Source organism: Anser brachyrhynchus (genome assembly GCF_964034855.1).
Source record: "Anser brachyrhynchus genome assembly, chromosome: W".
In the NCBI taxonomy this organism is placed as follows: domain Eukaryota; kingdom Metazoa; phylum Chordata; class Aves; order Anseriformes; family Anatidae; genus Anser; species Anser brachyrhynchus.
Window position 1 is genome coordinate 26,335,284 of NC_137704.1, and position 22,170 is coordinate 26,357,453.

The 22,170-nt window shown below is 46.9% G+C and overlaps 1 protein-coding gene across 35 annotated transcripts in view; it reads right to left on the reverse strand.

Annotated features, from left to right (window-relative positions):
* Positions 1 to 22,170, reverse strand: part of TCF4 (transcription factor 4) — a 211,562-nt gene that overhangs the window by 126,157 nt on the left and 63,235 nt on the right. For 32 of the 35 annotated variants that reach the window (XM_080571847.1, XM_080571885.1, XM_080571848.1 and 29 more), the window contains 2 exons: positions 20,568 to 20,629; positions 18,421 to 18,517 (listed from right to left, as the gene is read on the reverse strand). The exons of the other annotated variants lie outside the window; for them this stretch is intronic. In XM_080571847.1, coding sequence (XP_080427973.1) covers positions 18,421 to 18,517; positions 20,568 to 20,629 — 159 coding nt within the window. The remainder of the gene's footprint in view (positions 1 to 18,420; positions 18,518 to 20,567; positions 20,630 to 22,170) is intronic. 35 annotated transcript variants of the gene reach the window in all.

Consider the following 22,170-nt stretch of genomic DNA (forward strand, 5'->3'; position numbering starts at 1 on the left):
CAATTCCACGCGGGAGGGAAAAAAACGGCAAAAAAAAAATCAAAAAAAAAAAAAAGAAAAGAAAAAAAAAAAAGTATTCCCGCTCCGTGCTGCCTGGACAGACTTTCGAGCTTACCTCCTTGACCACTTTTTTGAGCTAAAGTGTAAGTGAAGATGACAAAACATAGCTCATCCTCTCCCAGCCGCTGGGAACGGTGTTTATAAGTAAAAAAAGAAAAACAACACGGAGCAGATGGGACCATTACACATGACCAAACCAATCAATCACAGATGAAGGGCCCAGGTGCAGCGCAGCCGCGCAACAACGCACCATTTCACAGTCTGTCAGACACATACACATGGTCGTACATGAATGACCCTCCTCGGCTCCCCCAGGACCTCATCTGGAGCGCGGCTCCCCTCTCGCCTGCCTCCGCTCCGACTGACGTCTTCATAATCGCCCTGTCTCGGCGCCGCCGCGCGGGGAGGGGGCGATGCGGGGCCGGGGGGCGAGGGCGCCGAGCCCTACGGAGCCCTGCCGCCACGAGCTGGGCTCCCCGCGAGCCCCCGGGGCGGAGGAGAAAGGAGGGGATGGCTCCGAGCTCAGAACCGGTGGCGAGCACGGCAGCGGCCAGAGAGAAGCATGGCAACGCTGCTGGACATCGAGGCTGGTGCCCGGTGCCCACGGCATACGTGGGGACCAGGAGCCGCGATGCTCCCGGAGGGGCTCCAGAGATGCCTGGAGGAGCGCACGGACACCAAGGGGTGCCCAGGTCCCCGTGCCACGCTGGGTGTCCCCGTGCCACGCTGTGGCCCCAGGATGCCCGGGGCACCGCTGCGGGATGCAGGCAACAAAAGGAGAGCTTCCACCTATCCACCCGCGGAGCGCCGCTCACCGAACGCTGCCTCGTACTCTTCCAACTAGAAGGACAGAGAAGGAATTCAAGGAATCGCCCCCCAGTAGAAAGCTCAGCTCCAGCATCGTCTGCCATCGCGCAGCAAAGCCAGCTCCGCGGGCTCGTGCCTCGTGCTAGCAGAAGTTGCTTCCCATCTACCAATGAAACCCAAGAAGAGCAACAGGAATCCTAGCCAACCTTGGCCAAGTCGTACGGGCTACCGGAGAGGGAAGGGAAGATGGCTTGTGCTGGTAAACAAAACGTGGAGAATCCTATTCCTAAACACGGGGAAAAAAACAAAAAAGCAGACTCAAAACCCTTGTGCCAGCCAACGCCTCGGGTACTTGCCCACGTCTCCGCTTCCCACGGCATCGAGTGCACCCCGAGCCCAACACCAGGCCTGTGCTGGGCCAGCTGCGCCCCCGTCCACGGCCACCACCCCACCCAGGTACTTCGAGAGCAAACCTAAAGCTCCAGCACTTGAAACCAAACCCTCATTTTTCCATCGTCGGCCAGATTTTGCCTTTGTAACGAGGCTGAACCGCAGTACAGGGCTGTGCTGCGGTACTAATATAAAGGAAAGTGCAATTTCTGGAAGGACACGAGGAAGGAATAAAGGAATAAAAACGTCCAGTTCTTGAAAGCAAGCTCAAGGCAGTCGGCCTATCTGACTGCACAGATCTGAGAGGTGCTCTTGGTCCAGAGACGCTCACCTGACGCAAGGTCTTGCCCAGGCAAACACCTAATGAATCGCATTTAAAACCTGAAAATACTCTTCGGTCGCAAAGCACGAAAAGGGGCTAATTTCAAAATAAACAAACAAAACCTTTGGGGTTTATTTTAGCTCTCTGCTGTCGCACAGACTGATCAGGGTTTCTTTACATATGCTTCAAGATATACATTCTCATTTATACGGTATTCTTTCAGACTGACCACGCTCCCGTTTGGCAGGTTTTGACAGGGAGTAGGAAAAAAAGGTTCAGAGGGGAAATTCTGATGGAACATCTATTAGAGCCAAGGTATATCTCCTACCCGCTGTGCTGTCCAACCCGTCTTTTCTGGGTTTGTATGCAAAGCCTTGAGAAACACAAGTCGCATCTCTTAAGTAATGTTTTGAAACTATCTACCTTGAATGTTGGATCCCGTTCAATTTGCAAGGCGCGACTCATTTTCCAGCACGTTGGGCATCAGCAGAGCAACCGAGCGCAAGCCCCGCTCCCCAGTTCTTTTTTCTTCATTTTTTTCTTCAATTTTTCCCCAATTCTTTTCCTTAGCACCTTGCAACTACTCACATATCATATCTCCCAGAAGCGTCCTGCCATTTTCTGCTGTCTGCTCGCTCCCCCAAAACTTTTCTATCAACTCCAGAACGCTAACACCCGTCACACCCATTAAGATTTCCTAGTGCTAGAAAGAGAGTCACCTCGTGTTTTGAACGGGCTTCCTTCTCTTCCGACAAACAGAACCTGCGCATTTGCATTAATAAATTTCTATTTTCTGGCTCAAAAGAAATTGCGGTACAAAAAGCAGATGCGTACGGCGGAATCTTTCAAATTGAATTTCCAAAAGCCGAGCTTATTCCGGCTCGAGATCAAAGGCGCTAAAACGCGATCTCCTCCCCCTTCCAGGATAATTACAGAGATTTCGTTCCTTTTGTTGCGCTGAGCACAACAGGTAAATCTTAAAACCGGAGAAATAATGATCGCTTGCCGCTGCGCGGCTCCGCACCCCGCGGCTCCAAGCGGCGCGCCGCAGGGGCTGGGAGGTATCCGCCGGGAATCTGCGCTCTGCTCCTGGAGGTTTCTGCTCCGTCCGAGCCTCGTGCCAAAGCTGCCGAGAGGAGCACACGAGGTTACGCGCCGCGTTCTGGCAGGAGGCTGGGGCAGGGGAGAAGCAAAGCTTTTAGCGCCGCTAAAACGAAAGGCGGCGAGGGAGGGCATGGGAGTCTTGCGAGTTCAGACGTTGTCAGAAAGTTATGAAAACGTAGCAGCTTCCCACGTGCCTCCGAAGGAAGAAGTGAGCAGTCACAAAAGCACGCAAAGCAGATCCCAAAATGATATTTTAAAAGAAAAGCACGTCGCCCCTCTGAGGTGTTGTCTGCAGCGCCGGCACGGAGAATGCGGGGAGCCAAAAGTGCGCAAAGAGAAGAAATTTCAGGGCCCCGGTGGTTCCGACCGACCCACTGACTGGTTTATTGCTAGTACCAAAACGCGCCCATTTTTAACTGGGATCTGGTCCTAGTGCTGGCCTTTCCCGTGTCCCTATATTATTTTCTCTGGCCGAGAACTTCTGCGTGCAATTCCTGCCACATCTGGCCTCTGCTCAGCTCAAGGCTCGTGACCGATTTCACATTTGTCACCAGCTCAAATAGCCTCGCGGATCCCTTTCAGAAGGGATCCTCCGCAACCCCGTCTGCCCCAAAGCAGCAAAGGCAGCCCCTTCACCTTGTGAAATGGGGGAATTCCCAAAGTTCATTTTATCTCACCCCACCGGTACCTTCTATATACCTGCTTTGTTTTTGTCCTGATAAATCTGTGCGCGTTGATCAATGAATCATCGCTGAAGTCGGCAACCAAACAATTCAGCAAACTGGATCCACCCATCACACGCAACCCTGCGAGACAGATAAGGATCTCTAACAAAACCCCACAGGGCCCCAGCCTCCCCGTGCTCCCACACCTGCAGGAGAGAGGAGGAGCAGCAGACGTATCTTGTGCTTAAAAGCTAAGATTTCGGTGGTCTCGGTCGAAACCCTGGCCTCCCAGCACAGTACGACCGCAGGTGTGCACTGACGACCGGTGCTGCCTACAAGCAGAATCAGCGCTTCTTGCTCTGATTGCTCCCGGGGTTTGTTCCAGCTTTCCCTCCGATTTCCTGGGTGACCTTGAGGAATTTGCAGCTCCTCTGTCCACCGTTCAGAGACGTCACCAGCCACCAGCCCTGCCCACCGGGTGGAGAGGTTTGTCCGTCCCCTGCTCTCGCTCCTGTTCTCTTCCCCATCCCCTCGTCCGTCTCCCCAAGAGAAAGACGCCAAAGGCGAGAAGGTGGCAAATCTAGACCTCGCCCAGGCACTACGTTCCCAGAGAAAGCAACCCTGGGCTGCTCTTGAGTGCCCCGAGAGCAGAGGATGCTTGGCTGCTCCGGGGTCTGCTTTCACAGGGGCTGCTCGGACCACTCGGATCCAATTCACTGCCCTCGGGGAAAGCAGATCCTACAACCTAACCCCAGCAACGCGGAGAGGAGCCCTTCCAAAATCCCTGTGGGGATTCCCAAGGAGCATACCTCTGCCTGTTCCGCCCGGCCGAGGTGTGGGATGAGGTGACATGAGCAAATCACCCCTCCCACCGGCACGGCTGTGAGGCTCAACTCGGGGACGGGAGCGCGATACTTCTCGAGCCTTCGAATTTCAATCTTGCTGGTATGCGAGTACATCAAAGCGTCCGCGCACCAGGACGGGGTGTGCCGAGCAGACAAACGTTCACGGCGAGCACATGCTCTGAGGGATGCCGGGGCACAGGAAAAGAACTGAAGGTGGGGGAATAAAAACTGATGAGAGGGAGGCTAGGGAGAAGTCTGCAAATTAAGGAAAGAATGCGAGAGCGCGAGCAGAGCAGAAGAGAGGGGCTGGCTTTAGTTAATTCTTCTAAATTCAAAGAGAGCAAGACCGAAGCATGAACGGAAAAGAAAAGCTATGTTAAGGAAGGGGTGTAATGAAGGTAGAAGAGAAGGAATGGGCTCCATATTCCTTTCTCTCTCTCCTCTTTTTCTAGTTCCTTCCTTTCTTAGTTTTCCGCTTTCCTGACTCCTCTGTCCTTCATTATCCTCTTTCCTGTTATTTTGCTTAAAACTGGCAAAAATTACAAACTGCACAGGCGTTAAAACTGGACTGAATTCCAAATATAAGCCCAAATCTAGGCCAGAGGTATATTTGGCAAATACAAATCCTTGCCAGATTTACACAGCTCTAATAATAAGGTGACAAGAACCGTGCACAGGATTACGGATGTGGCCTCACTCGTCCCTTATAAAGTGCCAAAATAGTTTCCTTTGACTTTTATTCAACCTTTGCTCACGAATCTCAGCCTATTAGCTCAAAAAAAAAAAAAAAGGAAAAAAAAAAAACCCTGTTTTGTATGTGGGTGAAGGTTTCAATGGGCTGTTTTCCATCAACCCTCGGACCTGTCTCTCTCCATTAACCACCACCATGAGCCTACGCAGAACACGGAGCCGCCTCACCTTGCGGCCCCTCACAGCTCGGACAGGACACGGGGCGCAGAGCCTGCTCCTTCCTACCTGCAGCGATGCATTTCAAGAACAAGTCCACGCGACAGCCCTGAGAGCTGGATCTGGTTTCCCTTTCACTTCGGTGTTGGCATCGCCTCTCTTCTAACGGATCAGAGGAAAAGCAGGTTCGCGTCACCCCCTCTTTCCCTTCCACATCAGCAGCTGAATGAAAAAAGACTTTTCTATGTTTTCAAACCTCCTCCGGGTCCCCTATCAGCCTCGTTCCTATCCTGGGCCCGGTGCTGGCTGCTCTCCATCTCTGGTCGGGAGAAGAGGGACATCCCCTCGCCCCTCCTCGACAGCTGGAAAAATCTTACAGTCTCTCCCCAAACCGCCAGCTTTTTTCAAACACAGCACATCTCTCCTTTCCTTTCCTCCCCTCCCACTCTCCCTCCGCATTTTAGTAATTATTTCACTCCGTGTTTTAAAGCGTTAAAAACAAACTACAGCAGGAGAAACCGGCGAGGGGGTTTTTATTGCTTCGCAGAGCCGTGTGCGAGCCACCAGGGCTCTGCGCCGGGGCAAGGCTCCTCCTGCACGGGTCCAAGCGCAGGACCGCGGCCAAAGCCGTATTTTATATTGCCTTTCTTTTAAGTGCAGCTTGCTCCCCTCCGTTTTGTATCATCAGCAAATCTCATTACATGATGGAAGAAATATGTGGACTCTTATGAGAGAACAAGTCGAGCTTCAAAGCCCGGTCCGTTCCCAACATGTTACAGGTGTGCGCCACATGAGCGGGCACGGGGATTGCAACCGGTCGGGGCGTGATGACAGCTCCATATAACGTGATCAAAACCATTTCGCATGTTAAAAAAAATATCAAAGTTAGACAAAGAATGGTTCTGCCGTACAGAGAGGTAAAATCCAGGCGACCAAAACACGCTGCAAAGGACTGGCCATTTCAAGGAGCAAGGCTCAGCTGGGTCCTCCCCACTTCAAGCATATTCTGACCCCAAATAAGAATATTCTGAGCGTAAACCAAGGGTTCTGGGAGGTGATAAAAGGCTTTTATTCCCCAGAAAAGCAGAAACGTTTCAATAGTGAGTTTCTGGTAATTTTTCCAACTACAGGAGGAGAGAAGCTCATAGATGCAAAGGCTAAAACGGCGTTGCCCTGAATCCAACAGCAACAAAATGGCACAAAATACGCTTAACGATGGCAGGAATGTTGGGTGTGTTACACATATGAAAAATGTTGTTTAGGGGCATGGAAAGCCAAATATTGTATTTACTGGAGAAGGTCAAAGTGTCTCTATAAAAATCACCCTGAGGCAAACACGCCCAAATATGTCACAGCAGCATAACCTGACCGTGGTCTCTCCGTAGAAAAAAGCAGAAGTTGTTGCTGTAGCCACTCGTGCTTTGACAGGTTGTGGCTTTCTGCAATCTCCGTCAACTCTGAACTAAGACAATAACGAGTGGATTTAGGCCACCGAGTAGTAGGGACGCTATTTGGTCACGGCCAGGAGGGTGGCAGGGAGCTCCAGGAATTAAAATGCAGATGGGTGGACGGCTGCAGGCAAGAGGCTCAGTCTCTGGAAGCATTTGAGATTTTTCCATCCACAAAGCAGGGCTTAGAGACAATTTATCATCTATTCAAAGATTCCCCCGCAATCCCTTGCATCCCAAGAGATGCCATTTCAGCAGCTGGTGGGATAACCGAAGGCTGAAGCCAAAGCACAAGCCCGTCACGGCAAACATGCACGCAAAGCAACATCCAGGCTACAGCGCACCTAGGAGATGGTTTTACTGTTTCAGCAGAAGCCGGGAGATGATCCCTAAAAGGGGAGCCTAGTTAAATTCACTCAGAGGCTGCCGACCCTTAGGAAACCTACCAACCACAGCCTTCAGCTAACCACCTCACATGCCACCAAAGAGGATGGGTGGAGGTAGAAGGCGTCTCCTCGGGATGACCAACACAAAGCAAACTGGCAGTCTGTAGGTCGCGGGGGGCAGATGAGATGAAGGCAGAAGGGGATCTCCGCTGCAACCTTTGCCCTGCAGCTGCAGGGACGAGAAACCAGCAGAGGAAATCTGCCGGCAGCTGCCTTCGGAAAGAGGGTAAGACTCCACTCGGGGGACAGAAGAAAGGGTTTGGTCTTCTGCAAAAGCTTTCCAAAGGACTGGAGAGCAACTTCTGCTTGGGGGGAGGGCGTGGGGGGGATATGTGAAATCTTGTTTGATCTGGATTCTATTTCTAAAGCATTGCAAGGTTTTAAAAATAAGTGTTTTGCTGAATCAGCTTGGTATCCAAATGTTAAGGATCTCCTCTGCCAGATGGACAACCTCAGTTTCAGCCTGCATTGTTTTTCTCCCCTCGATCCAAATATCTGTGCGTTTTAATTGCCGTTCTTCTAACACTCACGCTGAAGAAGACCACAAGCGTACAACCTTGCAACAGTTTAGCTCTGTGTTAAATATTCTACCCGTTACCTCCAACAGCGCTTGCACATTTGCCTGTTGAACGGAAATTAAGCATCTTTTTTTGCCTCCAGCTTCAGTAAAAGCTACTGCTGGCCATTTAGACTTCATTCCTGAGGATAGAACTAAACCTAATGAATAAAATAAACCAATGAATCTGGACCAGGAAGAGGCATGAGAACGTCTGACAGCAAAAATGCCTCTGAAGAAACACGAGACTCAGGAGCAAGGCTGGCGAGATGGCTCATCACGACAGGGAACGTTTCAGTTCAGTCATCCATAAATGCGAGAAGCTTGTACAGCGAAGACTGTGCCACAAGAATATGGTTGTTCTCAATATGGTTCTTCTAGATCATCAGGAGGATCATGAAGAAGAGCATCAAAAAATCAGTATTTTGTAGACCCAGGTTCCGTCTGGCTGAGCGTCAACTCTGAATGTCGGGATAAACGCGCCACCAGTCAGATCAAGGGTAGTGTTTCTTCTGGCAGAACTAGAAGGTACCAGTGATTTCCTTGGAGGAGGCAGAGGCCTCCAGATGGCAGAAGCCCCTAGGTTCAGCTCACCTTTGAAGACCTGCAATGGTTCCTATAGAGCAAATCTGCTCCTGACCCAACTGAGCTACTCCTTTCAGGTGGCCACAGGTTCGGGGGCGCCCTTTCCAAACAGGACTACACATTTCGTGGAGACCGGACTCTTTGTTCCAAAAAATATTTCAAGTATTTAAAACTACTTTAAAATAAGTGAAACAGTCATGCACAAAACTCGTCGATAAAGTCCTTACGGGACAAAAACATTGTGCCCCTACGGAGAAACAGAGCTCCTCAATGGTTACCAATGGGGACAACTAAGGACACCATGGAACAAAAGAGAGGGTTTGTTGGTTTTGTTCATCCCTCCTTCCCCCTGCCCCCCAACATTAAACATCCCTTTCTCTTTTCTCGTTTAAGAATTCTGTGATGGCTCCTCTACAGGGTTTAATCCATCTACTGATGTTCTCACCCACCGTGTGATCACCCATTCTGGAATAATCCCTATTTCCTTCAATATTTCTCGACTCTCTCCTGGGAAATTTATATCTGATTCTGGCATCTGTTCCCCATCCTCTTTTGTGAACACTGAGGCGAAAAATCCATTTATTTTTCAGCAGTGTCTACATCATCTGTCAATAAATTACCCTTTCCATCTCTAAGAGGTCCTAAAATCTACTTTACTGACCTCTTCCTTCTTTATGCATTGCAATAATCTTTCATGATTATTTATCCTAACCTCACCTACAGTCTCTCCTTTCTTTATCTTTGCTTTCATATCATTATTTTTTAACAGTCAACCCCATTCCACACATTCTCTGAACAGTACTTGATGTTTCCCATCTTATATTCTTCCCTTCCTTTCTGATGATTACTTTTTGCCACGCTTGTTCGTCTATATTAGGCTACTAGTTTCCTTCTCATCGTAGTATTTATTCTCAGCATAACTGTGTAGAATATGCTTGCCACACTTATTTTTTTCAGCAGGTACCGATTCCCCTTGATGGTGTGTATTTACATGGCATCGTCTTTGTTTCTTGAAATGAAGACCGATTAAGTAGATTGGGCCAAATTTTGTGGACACTTGCAAACTCCTTCATGTAGTAGTTCCTAAAATAAGCTCTTATCTCATCAGAATTTCAGTTATCTTCCAGGTGCCGCTTCCCATGCCACGGGGGATTTGTAATCTCAGCCAATTGCAAATCCAGGTCTAAACCGGCCTTGGAATAATTCCCTATGAGATTTATGTGAACGGTAACATTTAGGGAAGGAAAAATTTAGTCCTGGAAGTATTTGGAAAAACAAAATTTGCTGTCTGTGAGAACCAGAAGCTGGCATTTTCAATTCTAGTGATATATAACAAATGTAAATACAGAGAGTAGGAAAGGTATGGATATGTTTGATCTAGATACCATAATTAAAATGTATTTAAACAACAATTTAAAATGCTTGTAACTAAATTCTTGCTGATCTAACTACACAGCTTCCTCATCTAAGAATTAGGATGGCTTTTTCCAAATAATTCACTTGCAATATTTGATAGTTAGCCTAATTTCTGCCTTAGCACATCTAGTCAGCATGTCTCCCCAGAATACCCTCCTTTATCGCTTTTCATTCCGCACTCTTTTTAGAACTATTGAATGTGCTTAAGACCACAATCACATAGTAAAAGTCTGCAAAGTAAAGAAACGGATTGGAGTACTCTGATTTTAGTTAAAAAGAAATATAATCTAATTAAAGTACTGATGGTTCCTGTTAAATGCATGCTCCGTATCTTTTTATTTCACATGGTACAAGGATCAAAGCACGGACCTAGTATACCATCAGCCTCGTATAGTGTGAGAACTGGTGCTGTCCTTAATTCAGACCATATGGCAAGATGTATCTATTGGCATGATGCTGCAGAGAATTACTGTACCCTCCTGTCATACCCTTTTTATCATTTTCATCGGAGCTCTTTTATATTTGATTTTATATATTCTGTGCATCTGACCAAATGCGCACAACCCAGAGCAGTCCCGGAGACCGGGGACAGGAATAGAGACGCCATTACACGAGCTGTCAGAAGTAGCCTTGAGAGAGAATTAAAAATGCAGCTATGAAAGTAAAAATGACTTTGTTACAAGACAATCCTGTCTTCCTGCAGAAGCCAACGAGATACGTTTCTCTCCCGGACATGCCCTAGCTTACAGACAAAAAGCTTGGAAGAAATCTGCTCCAGAAATACACACGGCAGTTAGCTCTGACCGGCAACGTGTTGCCAAAGCTCTGCCTTCGAATCGGCTCGAGTGGTGTCTAACATAAAGGTTCAGCCACCCTTGAGCCCCGGCAGTTGCAGCTTTATCTGTTTTTCGGAGGAGAACACGCCAGGCCCTAACAAAAGAAGTCGACCTTATTTAGCTGATGCGTTATTCGATGCAACGTCTCTATACGCTGCGAAGCTCAGACTTAAGGTAAGAGCAGGCTCAGAATCGTCATTAATTATCCAGCTAACTCCGCATTGTTTTACACATTCTGTGCCTTAACTAGAGAGCAGAACAAAACCATTGTTTTTGCCTGTTTAACGGACCATGACTGGAGCAGCTATGTAAATGACCTAGTAATTCAACAAATTTGTTTTGTTTCACAGATTTTCCCACATGTATGCTTTCCAGCTGTAATGCAAATCTCTTCCACATCCAGGCCAGCCGCGTCCTCCAGAAGCACGCCTCTACCTTTAAGTGTGTGCTCACCGACTACGTGACTACCAAACACCCTGGAAAATATAAAGATTTCAAGTAATTCACAAACCAAAGCCAGCTTTTTGTTGTTGCTGATCCCCCTCCCTCTTTCAATGTGCCTATCGATGTATTTCCTGGTGGGGTAGGACCTTCTAGAAATTGAATTTTTCCCTCTCCATGAATATTTTAAGGAAGCCACTTATAGGTTTCTTTTAATGCTCAAACAGGTGTGAGCTCAAATTCCCTCTGCCACTAATATCAGCTCAGCTGGAGAAGAGCAGCAAAGGCTGATTTGAAAGCCAAACTAAGTTCATCTATGAAAAGGGCAGAAGCTCATTAACCATTTAGGGGGCCTTACAGATGTTCCCTTAAAATCTAGTTCCGTTCCCAAGACAGGACCGGGCTGCCAGCACGGGGACTCTCCTCGCCCTTTACAGGGAGGATAACTTCAGCCAGCGTTTTGCAGACTTCCAACCCGCTGTAATTTGTACCCCAAAGCCCCATCAAACACGTTTGCAGCTCAACGCAGAATTTTCACACAGCTCTAGTCTGTGCCACGCTATGCAGAACACAACTGTCGCGCAAAATAACTTATTAAAAATGCTTGGGCTTGTTTAAGAACAAAATACAACGGAATGTAAACTTCACTGAAACTATGTAGTACAAAATAATATTTCAATTCTTTGCTCAGTATGCAGACATTAATTGCCACAGTCTACGGTTTCTATTTATACATCTGCTGCTCGTTCCCCAAATAAATGGAAATGTCCTTGCAGTTTCTTTTCTTCGGGACTGTACGAGAGGCTTGGGCTGGATGCTGGAGCTGAGAACCCTGACTGGCAGCGTAGCAAGTCACTTTGCAGACAAAATGCATTACCTTGTGCTTAGGAACTGCGATGTATTTCCATCTTCATCTACAAAAAGCTTTTCAGACAGATCTTTGCTGTTAATTTTGCTCGTACACAAGTGAAACATGGGAGGAGCAGCAGATATACTGCATGACAAGAGGTACGTGAGCCCCTGCCTTCCACCAAGCATTTTTAAGGCCTCTTTCAAGGTCCCTGTGGACAATAAATTGTGTGATTTCCATTGTGGTTATCTTTGAAAGCCAAAATGCTACATCCAAGCTCCTCAGGTCTCAGCCTTGACGCCCCGCATAGCTAAAACTCTGACTGCTGCTCCTCAGGGCTATCCAGAAGCACTTCTGCTTTGTTGTGCTGAAACCACTAAAACTACTCCAGAAGAAAAGGCTGGGAGAAATCCCATACAGCTGCTCCCACGTAACAGGGAGAAGGAACTGGGAGCTGTAGCTTACGTGTAAATTTAGACATGTCCACTGAAGAACAGAACAGACTGTGCCTGAAATTCGTTACCGTGTTGTAATTTGGTCCTGAGAGATGCATTTACAGTGCCCCACACTTGAAAAGTGCTCAAGGGGGTGCAATTATTTCTCAGATTAGCTTTGTTTCTGAATTTCGGAGACGTTGAGAAACATTGATTGGTGAAGTAACTGTAGATTCGGCCAAAAACAATTCAACACAGCTCTTTCTGATTTTGGGTGCTATTTGAAAGCTAACTCAGACCTTCCAGATGCCTCAGCTGGACAGCCTTCGGTACTCACAAGCAGCAGAAGTTAGGTTGGTGAGCATGTATAGCCATGCAACATTCAAAGGGGTGGTTGAAGGAGAGTTAAGTGGGTCTAGAGGTGAATAAAACTGCCAAAAAATGAGATGCCAGAGGCAGATTTGGAAGCACATGACAAATCAGCCCAACGGTTCAAAGGTGGCGGCTGAACCCAGGGTTTCAGACCTTTCTCCCACCTCTCTTGCAAGCACAAGCAAGGACACCGCAGTCCTAGACGGTGGGACCGGTCTTCTCCAGGTCATAGCTGCTATGGATAAATATAGCAGTGCTGCTCGCATTCCCGGCATGTTTTCCATCCACAAACACCGGACCACGTCAAAGGTCTCCTTGCAGCCCAGCCACACCACACTTCAGCTTCCTTGGGGGATTTGACACTCGTCACACTTAAGCCTATGCCCTCCCCAGCGGACTGGGGCTAGGCTCCAGTGCACCCACCTGGTGAAGCCTTCCCCAGCTGGACACGAGTGGGCTCACACCACTCCCCACAGCTCCCACGCGGAAGGGGAAGGCCTGCCTGCTCCATCACGGGGAGAGCCCTCGAGGAGCCAGCACGGCCAGCCTTGGGAGCGCTCGCCCCGTGTGCAATTCCTCCTAAACCTGCCGGTGCGGTGCTCAGGCCTTTCTTGGCCTTTTAAGTTGTTAGATTAAGTTTTTCTGTTGTTGAAAAAACATCTTACTTGATGGTAAAGCTAGCCAGACAGTCACAGATGTTTCTGGAAAAGATGCTGCTTGTGTTTCCTGAAAATTCACCTTTAACTGCTATCCAAAAAGCAATGTCACGTGTTTCCTTCTGTCCGTCATATGGAATTTATTTTTTGCAAATATCATAGTTGTCTCTTAATTTCTATCCACTGTAAGTTGTCTGACGCCTTTAACAAAGGCCCTCTTAGTAATAATAATAAATTGCACTGCACTGAAAAAGTTTTAAACAATACAAAAAATACAATAAGAAAAAAAGCAGACAACACTATGGTAAATAAGTGGCTGCTGAATGCGTGTTCTCATCATACAGATGACCAGTATGAAGCAGCACAACCACGAGAATCAAAACCTTCTGCATTTCTGAATTATTACTAGACAGTTTTTGACGTTTCCCTCGTGGTTCTTCACGTACCTTAAGTTCTCCAGCTGCAAAGGGGGACCCAAAGCCACCTGACATAACAGAGGTGGTGTGAAAAAGAATTAATGTTCATGACATGCCAGGCACTAACTGAGAAAATCAAAAATCTGCCAGGATGAAATGTAATCTCATTTTAGGAAATGTTGAAATCATTTCTGCAGAAGGTTAAAAAAATAATAATCAGGCTGAGTCAGATACACAGCATGGAAAATTTCATCCCAAATGTTTATAGTTTAGCAATTGAAAGCAAGGCCTTATAATGCTGTGTTGGGTAAACTTAACTAATCTGCAAAAATTCCAGTTCTACTTATAATAACAGTAACAGAATCAAAGCTGTACGGATTAAAAGCAAATACCACAGCAATATTCATACGGAGACAAGTGCTATCATAGCATTAAAAATAATATTAAAATTTGGCATATACACAGAGTATCCAATGAACTCAGGATGTTTTCCAGACAGTAATTTATCAAATCTCACAATATCCCTGCAAAATATACACTGCGCATTCTTCAGACAGATAAATAGGAAGGCTCCTCCGAGTACAAAGACATTCAGCAACTTGCTACGCAGCAGCCGGGCAGTGGAGCCAAGCTGCTGGGAACACCAGCTGGGAGCAAGCACCACTCCCAGCACCAACCACCCCAGCTGCACCTCCTGGCATGGTCAGGGCTCGGTCACTTAACCGCGAGAAAACACCACCTTCTCAGAAATAACAATGCAGAGAGGAAAATTTCGACTTGCAGGTTTTTCAAAGGAGGGGAGAAACCATACGTGAAAACATGTATTTTGTGATACAACTGCCTCTGGAAAATGAAAGTGCCAGCCCTCCAAAAAGCATGGCAAGTGATTGTGTAACAGCACAACCCTACACCGTGCAGGATCAATTTGAAGTAGACAATGAGGAGGGGGAAAAAGTTGAACTTCTTCATTTTGCATTTAGCAGTAGAGATTTGTCTTCACATACCACATCACTGACCAACTGCTATAAAAATTGAGAGGTACATTCAATGAGCTTATAAGACTTCTGAGTCTCAAAACAGTATCAGCGGTAAAATACCCATCTTCTAACACTGCAGTCAGTGAGTGGGCTAGGACCTTTTTCAATAAGTTATAAAATGCACTGCCTTGAACACCAGAAATATTACAGGTGGAGGGGAAGAGCACACAAACTGTTCATTCCGCAAAATATTTTTCATCTTTTCTATTTTCACGTCTATTTTCTATTTCCATTATCTATTTTCATAAGTACTATACTTAACACTTAATCAAGTCAGGGACAGTTCTCTCCTGGAGTGTTCCCCATGCCCTCAGTCGCTGCGGCTGAGAACATCCACGCCACGTCCCAGCACACCGGGCTGCTGCAGCTCGAAGCGACACAAACCTAAATACTCCTGGTAGGCAAACCAAGGAGAGGAACTGAATTACAATGACCCAGCAGCTGTCACAATAGGACCACAGTAACCAAATCAAAATATCAACCACTAGCCCGGATGAGACTCAAAGGTCACCACGTAAGCCAGCAGCTTTCTTCGACAGCGCCCAAAACCTCAACGTAATCCTTGCAGTGAGATGCTACGTTAAGCTACAGGGGGGTTAGAAACAAGTTACTGTACATTGGTAAACGATATTGATATAATGTACTAGCAAAATATCCAAATAGCAGGATAGAAATGCTCACCAAGGACACACTTGGAAATGGAGAGGCAACAAGAACCAACGCCATGCCTGCTGCAGCTATCAGCCCATGCGCGTTTCGTTTCTGGGCCAAGTGGGTACTCTTCAGTTACTCTTAAAACAAAACCAAAATACCCAACAGAGCACTTGGACTTCAGAAATGCACAAGACAAGCTGTGCTTGAAAACACACAAGCAGTAGTTTGAGGAAGGGCTTGAGAAACTGCGAGCAACACAAGGAGCTCTGCAACTTCACCTGCTCCTCACCACCGGGCCTGCCCTGAAGCCTGAGGCACAGGCTCCCCGCTAGATGCCAGCCACGGGAAAATGTATGTCAAAAATAGGCATCTGGAGAATAAAATACAACGTGAGCCCTCATTTAAGCACAACCTCTCTCTGCAGACGCTTGTGGTCCACAGATTTTAAGCAATAAATATCCCAGCACGGTGAGTGTGACAGGGAGGCGCTCACCTGGCCCAGCTCTGAGGGAAAGCAGGGCCCGGCCACCAGCAGCCCCGTCCCGTTCCCACCCGGGGCTTTTGAGGCCTTTTGCCGTGCGTAAGGACAGCACCAGGCCCATCCCCACCGCTGCCTGAGACACAAGCAGGGGTCAGCAAACGAAAAGATGCAAAGATTCGGGGGGTGTTGGTGTAAACAGCACAGAGCTGCTCTAAAACCAGCATGTGAACAGAAGCAGCAGCACATGAAATCAAATAAACTGCCATTTGTGGTTCTTTTCTGTAAAACAGATATTAATCGTATAGCTATCTAGCCTGTTTCTGATTTAAGCATTAGTAATAATTTCTTACTCGTAAAGACAAGTAAGTCACATTTAATCAATGTACCAATTATGCTATTTAAAAGCAATAAAACCAGAGGTGACATGAAGGCCTCACTGCTGCCACACCCCTCAAGTTAGGAGCAGCTTCGTTCAAGTCAGGAGCATGCACCAGTATGAAACCGGTTCAAAATGGATGATAACCAGGCTCTATCAGCTGCCAAGAGAGAGAAGAGCATGAAAAGAAAGTTACTGCCTGCTCGTGGAGGTGCAGGCCATGCTATACCAGCAGTTATGGGGACCTCTCCTTCAGGGGGTTCAAAAACCTGGGGTCAGGACAGCTCTGTTAAACAGTAACATGCGCTGTTCATCACAGCAATATTTAGAATGCTCCCCAAATCACAGATGCAGGCGATCAGCATGGATTTACAGATGTCTTCATTAGGGCAGCACTTCACAAGTGTCACCCATCCTAGCAGAGGTACTCACAGCCCCATCTCCAGTCCCACACCACACAAAATGAAGATCCTGGCCAAGGATGCCTCAGCAGCATTTCCACTGGAGGGAAATGTCCACATCCCATCAACCCCACCTCCTCCAGATAAATGCCCCACACATCCAGGAACGCACCAACACCACAGCACAAAAGGGCATGGGCCCTGCTATCTCTTCTGCCTGAAGAGAACAGATTAAGAAGAGTCCACCCCAATTACCAGTTACGTTGAACTGGGGCTGCAGGAGGCAGCTGATGGCCCCAGCAGCACACATGCATTTACACACGGTAACACAGGCTTGCACATGTAACAACTTGAAAATTCCAAGTTGTATAAGCAGACAAAAGTTTCGGGGTGCTTCAGGAACATGAAATTGTAGGACTCTGCCATGCTCCTAGCTCATACCAAGGGCAGGAGAAGACATCTCGAGAACAGAGCCCACGGCTGTGCAAACCGCCCTGCTGGGGACAACTGGGACTTGAACAACACGGAAATGAGGGATCCAAAATTTCTAAGAGTCCCACATGGCTTAATTCACTGTGTGCCTCTGAACACGTTTCTAGAAAACAAACGTCTTAAACCAAGCGAAACCAGTATTTTCACTAAGATTGGCAAAAACAATCAGACAGGAATGAGATTTTTCTGTAACCTAAGGGCAGGCAGAAGCAAGAGACACTTTTAAGTTCTTCAGATTCAAATTAAAGGTTAAACTTGAAAGCATCCCACAGCCCAGTGGGTTTCACAGAAGTGTGTGGCTATTTGTGAAGTGTCTCTGTGCACTACCTAAGCCCCATGGCGTGAGTTAAGAAGGGAGTGTTGAAATTTCCATGCTTTTTTTGGCTTATATTAGACCCTTTAAAACTGTTGTAACCATGTTTTGTACGTGAATACATACAAATGACTACAAGCTCCAACATTGTCCCATATGTTAAACAACTCACAAATATTTCCCAATATTAAAAGACAAGGCATATTTTAGGGACATATATTAGAGCTGAAGAATGATATATCACAGTTACAGCTCCACGTTTTTTTTGGCTTACATTCAACCCTTTAAAGCAAAGCATTTGGTTAGTTCATTGACAACTGCAGAAGAAGGGTGTGATCTTGGCCAAGCACAAACATTACTAATATTTTTACATCATATATTTACTTTAACCAAACTCATTTATCAACCATAATTAAAGAAAGTAGCTATCATTCACTTACAAATAATTACAGCCTCGCTTCATACTGCCGTGGTGTTTGCTGCTAAGCTAAACGGTTATTCAGGGGTGTCAAAACTTCCTATCATGGGGTGTGGGGCAGAAGGAGGGTCTCTGCCAAACGCCCTGGGCAGATCTCGCCGCTGTGAGCTGAACATGCTGCAGCCACCTTCATCTGCAACCCGGGAGCCTGCAGCTCACAGGTCCCAGCAGGCAGCGACCCATCACGCTCCAAAACAAACAAGGGCTTCGGTGTCCCTCAGCAGCTATCTATCTGTTCCCTTCCGTGAACATAGACTTCTAAAGTTTTCAGAAAGCCTTTCCTACTCTTCAAGTCCTGCTCAGAGCACATCCCTATTTTCTCTGCCAACTGGTCACGTCTTTAAAAAAGGAAAGGCCGTGCCTTAGGACGCATAGATTTACCTCCTTCAGCAAATAGTCACCACATCAGCAGTCATATCCCCCTTACCAGAGGCAAACAGCCCGTTCGGTAAATGCAACTCATGTACGTTTTGTAATCATATGGTAGCTTTAAAAAAAATCCATGTTCCCACCCTTATACCGAGTACAATCACCCCAAGAATGAGGATAAGGATTTTATACCCTCAGAATTTTGTTTCTGGTTCATTAATTCCACTTTCAAAAACACAGTTAAGTTAGGAAATTGTTTCTTACTTTGTATTCTGGAATTGACAAAAGGAGGAGAGAGATTGTCGTGTGACCCGAGGTCTCTGCTCGCCATATGATCGTAGTGAGTCCCATCTCCATAGTTCTGTTAACAAATTGGGAAAAAACAATTTCACTCATTTTTACAGCATTTTTCAAAACCTACATGCCCATATTCCCCTTCTAAGTTTTAAGTCATCTATAAGAAATATTAGTCCTTTTATTGTTTTCCTCTATTGATTCTGCTGGAAGTGATGTGTTCCAGAGCGTTTTTAAAGCTGTTTCAAATTTTTATTTTGTTAGCAATTGACTTTGGTTTGCTCTGTGGGTAATCCTGAATGGGCAACTGAGATGAGGTTCCTGGAGTTTTCTGCTGTGTAATGCAGCAAAAGGCTCTCTTAGTATGAAAGTCTTCTTACCCATAACGTTAAAAAAAAAAAAAAAAGTATTTAATGTTTTGGTTTTAAAATTTATTTTTATGTAGAAGTTTGCTCTCTGAATCACTTCACTGCTATATGCGTGCAATTGCCTATAAAACAAATTTCCAAGTCTGTTAGGGGGTGTGGAAAATAACCTTTCACTGAAAAATACCCCTCCATAGCGCTAGTGTTTGTGCACACACTTCTGTAAGTGACCGGTGAGTACCCGCTGCCCCTCCTGTGCTGCACTGCTGGCCTGTGAGTATATTTGGGGGGGGGATCAGCAGCATCAGACAGTACCCACAGAGGAGCAAACATAGCAGACCTTGGCAGGATTGGGCCCCTAACTTTCAAAACCGTCTTACAGTAACCTTCCACCCTCAGTCAGCAGATTAGCCAAATCTTAAAATTAACTGCAAATATTGGCCGGGCAGGGAGTTATGTAATGTTTTGTTTCTTGGGTTCGGAAGAACGCACAAGAAACTCATTCTCCCAGCGTGGAAACACCAGCATCACTTCACAAAAAGGGAAACAGAGAGAGGTCAGGCTGTTTGGGGTGTAACTCTGCAAGTTAATGCACAGCCTTGATTGAAACTCCAGAATTCTCCCCAGGCTCGTGCTCTTTTCTTTATATCGCAAAACTTAATTGTACACTCACATTCAAGTTTTTGCATGCATAAATAATTGTGTGTGCAAATTTAGAATTTACTTTTCAAAACATTTTTCCCCGGGAAGCAATACAAGTGTCAAGGAAAAAAAGGGATAAAAATAAAACTGACAGACGTGAACGGTAATGACGTAATGGATGCTAAGCGGGAGGGAAGAAAAGGTGTCGGGCTTTCCTCCCTTGGTGGCAGGACCAGGGTCCCCGCCGGGCAGCACCTGGGGACCCCCTCTGCATGCGGGCACCTACCAAAAACCCACCCCGAGGGGAAAGACGGGCCCAAGGACGAGCAGCGAAAGCACTCGGGGGCACCGAGCAGCAGTCTGCACTGCTCACCAGCCTGGATCCTTCACGTTAATTAGAAAACAATTAAAAAGCAATTTAAACAAACTGGCTGAATAAGGGCGTAAGTGAGAGCTCAGCCACTTTTTGCCCAGCCTAAGAGTGCTTCATGCCCTTGCAGGAAGTAAACAGAAATAACGATCGCGACGCTGGAGCACCACGCGTGCAGGGGGGCTCTGCACGGAGCAGCGCTCGGCCCTGCTGCAGCCCGAGATGCCTGAAGGGCCTGCATAGCTAAAGGGTCTGGGAGCTGGCCAAATCCAGCTGCCTTGCAGGTGCTGTGAACACCTTGCTTGGCTGCCCCGTACCAGCCCAGCACCTGCCTGCCCCAGGGGTCCCTTCCCCATCTCCTCAAGAAGCTGCACTGCCTCGGCCCTCTTTGGGGTCACCAGCACCAGCCACCCCCAAAAAAAAAACCTCACTACAAAAACAATGTTCAACACCAGCATTCGCTGCTCCACGGCCACGGCCAGGTGGCTGCTACCACACCGCGCAAAATGATTAATTAATATTCTCACTACCTGTTAGCAGTAGCGGAGCAGGTGCCAAATTCAATCACGGGATCAGGTTTGAATGTTTAAAAAAAAAAGGCAATTTTAAAGGGAACACAAGACCACTGCCAACTTTGCATGCCCATTTCTCTGCACAATCAGGTGTAAAACTCGTATTTAAGATTGCAAATTTACATATGCAGGATGTCTGGTTTGGGGAAAAAGATTAGATATACTTACCCTGGATGGACTAGGATGTCCTGTATTCCCCCAGGACCCTGAGCTAGTTCTGTCTTCTACATCTAGGGACAAAAAAGTTCTTTAGGCTTTATTGCAATAATTCTTTCCTTTTGTATAGGCACTTTTAAATTAATGTTTCAAATTAATCTCCTGTTGCCTTTAATTAAGAATCAGGCACAGGGCTACTACGATGGTAGTGGCTTCTGACCCACTGCTTAAATTAACTCATTTAAATTCACAGCAGAAATGAACCGGACCCTCAGGAACCCGAGGTTTGAACATAAAATTACTCCAGTGGCTCAGCGCTCCTCGCCACTGAGGAGTGGCCGCACCGTACCACTTCGAGTCCTGCCAGAGCCTCCAGCACAAAGCCAGGGATGGTCAAACGGTAAAAGCAAAATATGAGGAAGCAGGAGCAACTGGGAAGTTCGAGTAAGGCGTATTTAGGGTGAGTAACTCTCACCACCCCAGCCAGGCTACCATTTTAGAAAAACATTTCGGCAAAGAAAAGCACATTCCTAAAGCTCAGCACATCGCAAGTACCTCTTTTTTCCTTCACTGTTTAATACAAAATTCACTGCAATCATTAGGAGACGCGCACAGTTTCAGACAGCCTAACAAAAATCACATCAAACATTTTGCATAAGGGGCACTCCACACTTCATACTTCCCAATATTTCTTCTGATGGTGGTATTTTTATTCCACTTTCCCCAAGTTTTTCCCAGGAAAAAAATAAGGTATTGTCAATGAAACCAATTTACTAGCATTAAAACTTCCTTGTGACGCTTCAAGGCTCCGCTTTTGTGGGAACAGACAAAAAAAGACTTAGGACCTTCTTCGCTAGATACCCCAGCTGGTGGGCACCCAAAGGTGCCCAAAGCAAGGCCGCGCACCTCAAGGCCGCGCTGCGCCGGAGGTCGCCCCACAGCCCAGAAGTCACTGACGTCCGCCTCCTGCCTTCAGGCTGCTCCTGAAGGCCTGGCACCCTCTGCCCAGGAGATGTACGCTGGCACAACCACGGCCACCACGAAACCTCTACCAGAGAGAGTTGGGAGTCTCACGAGACTTTCCTCTGGCCTAAAAAGTGGATGGATAGAGGCACACCAGCGAGGCACCTCAGCACACGTTTCGTGGAAGCCTGTGAGGAATTCCATCGAAACCCTAGTTCACTCTGGTGTTAATTCAGCTGAGATCACTCACACCAACATAAACGCATCCTTGAGTGTGCAGATGGACCATACTGCTTAGATTTTTTTTACTTACTGTATGCTAAATATCAAGGAATGTGATTGGCGTCGATCTATAGCATTACTGCACATTTCAGTGCTATTTTCTAACTTATTCCTGTGCGCCCACCGGCACCCTAATGAAATAACAGCCTTGTTTGCCTTTTGCCACGCACAAACAGTAGCTTTAATTGGAAAAATATGCGTTTGGTTTTGCAGGTTGGAGAAACTCCGAGTGCTCCCTCAGACTACAAACGCAAGAGCTACCTTTCCACCTGGCATTGCTTCAGCCACTCCTGGAGGAGTAGTGGGAACTCGAGCCGCCTGAGACACAGATACGGTCGTTAGCACTTACAAATACAGGTGCTGCGACCAA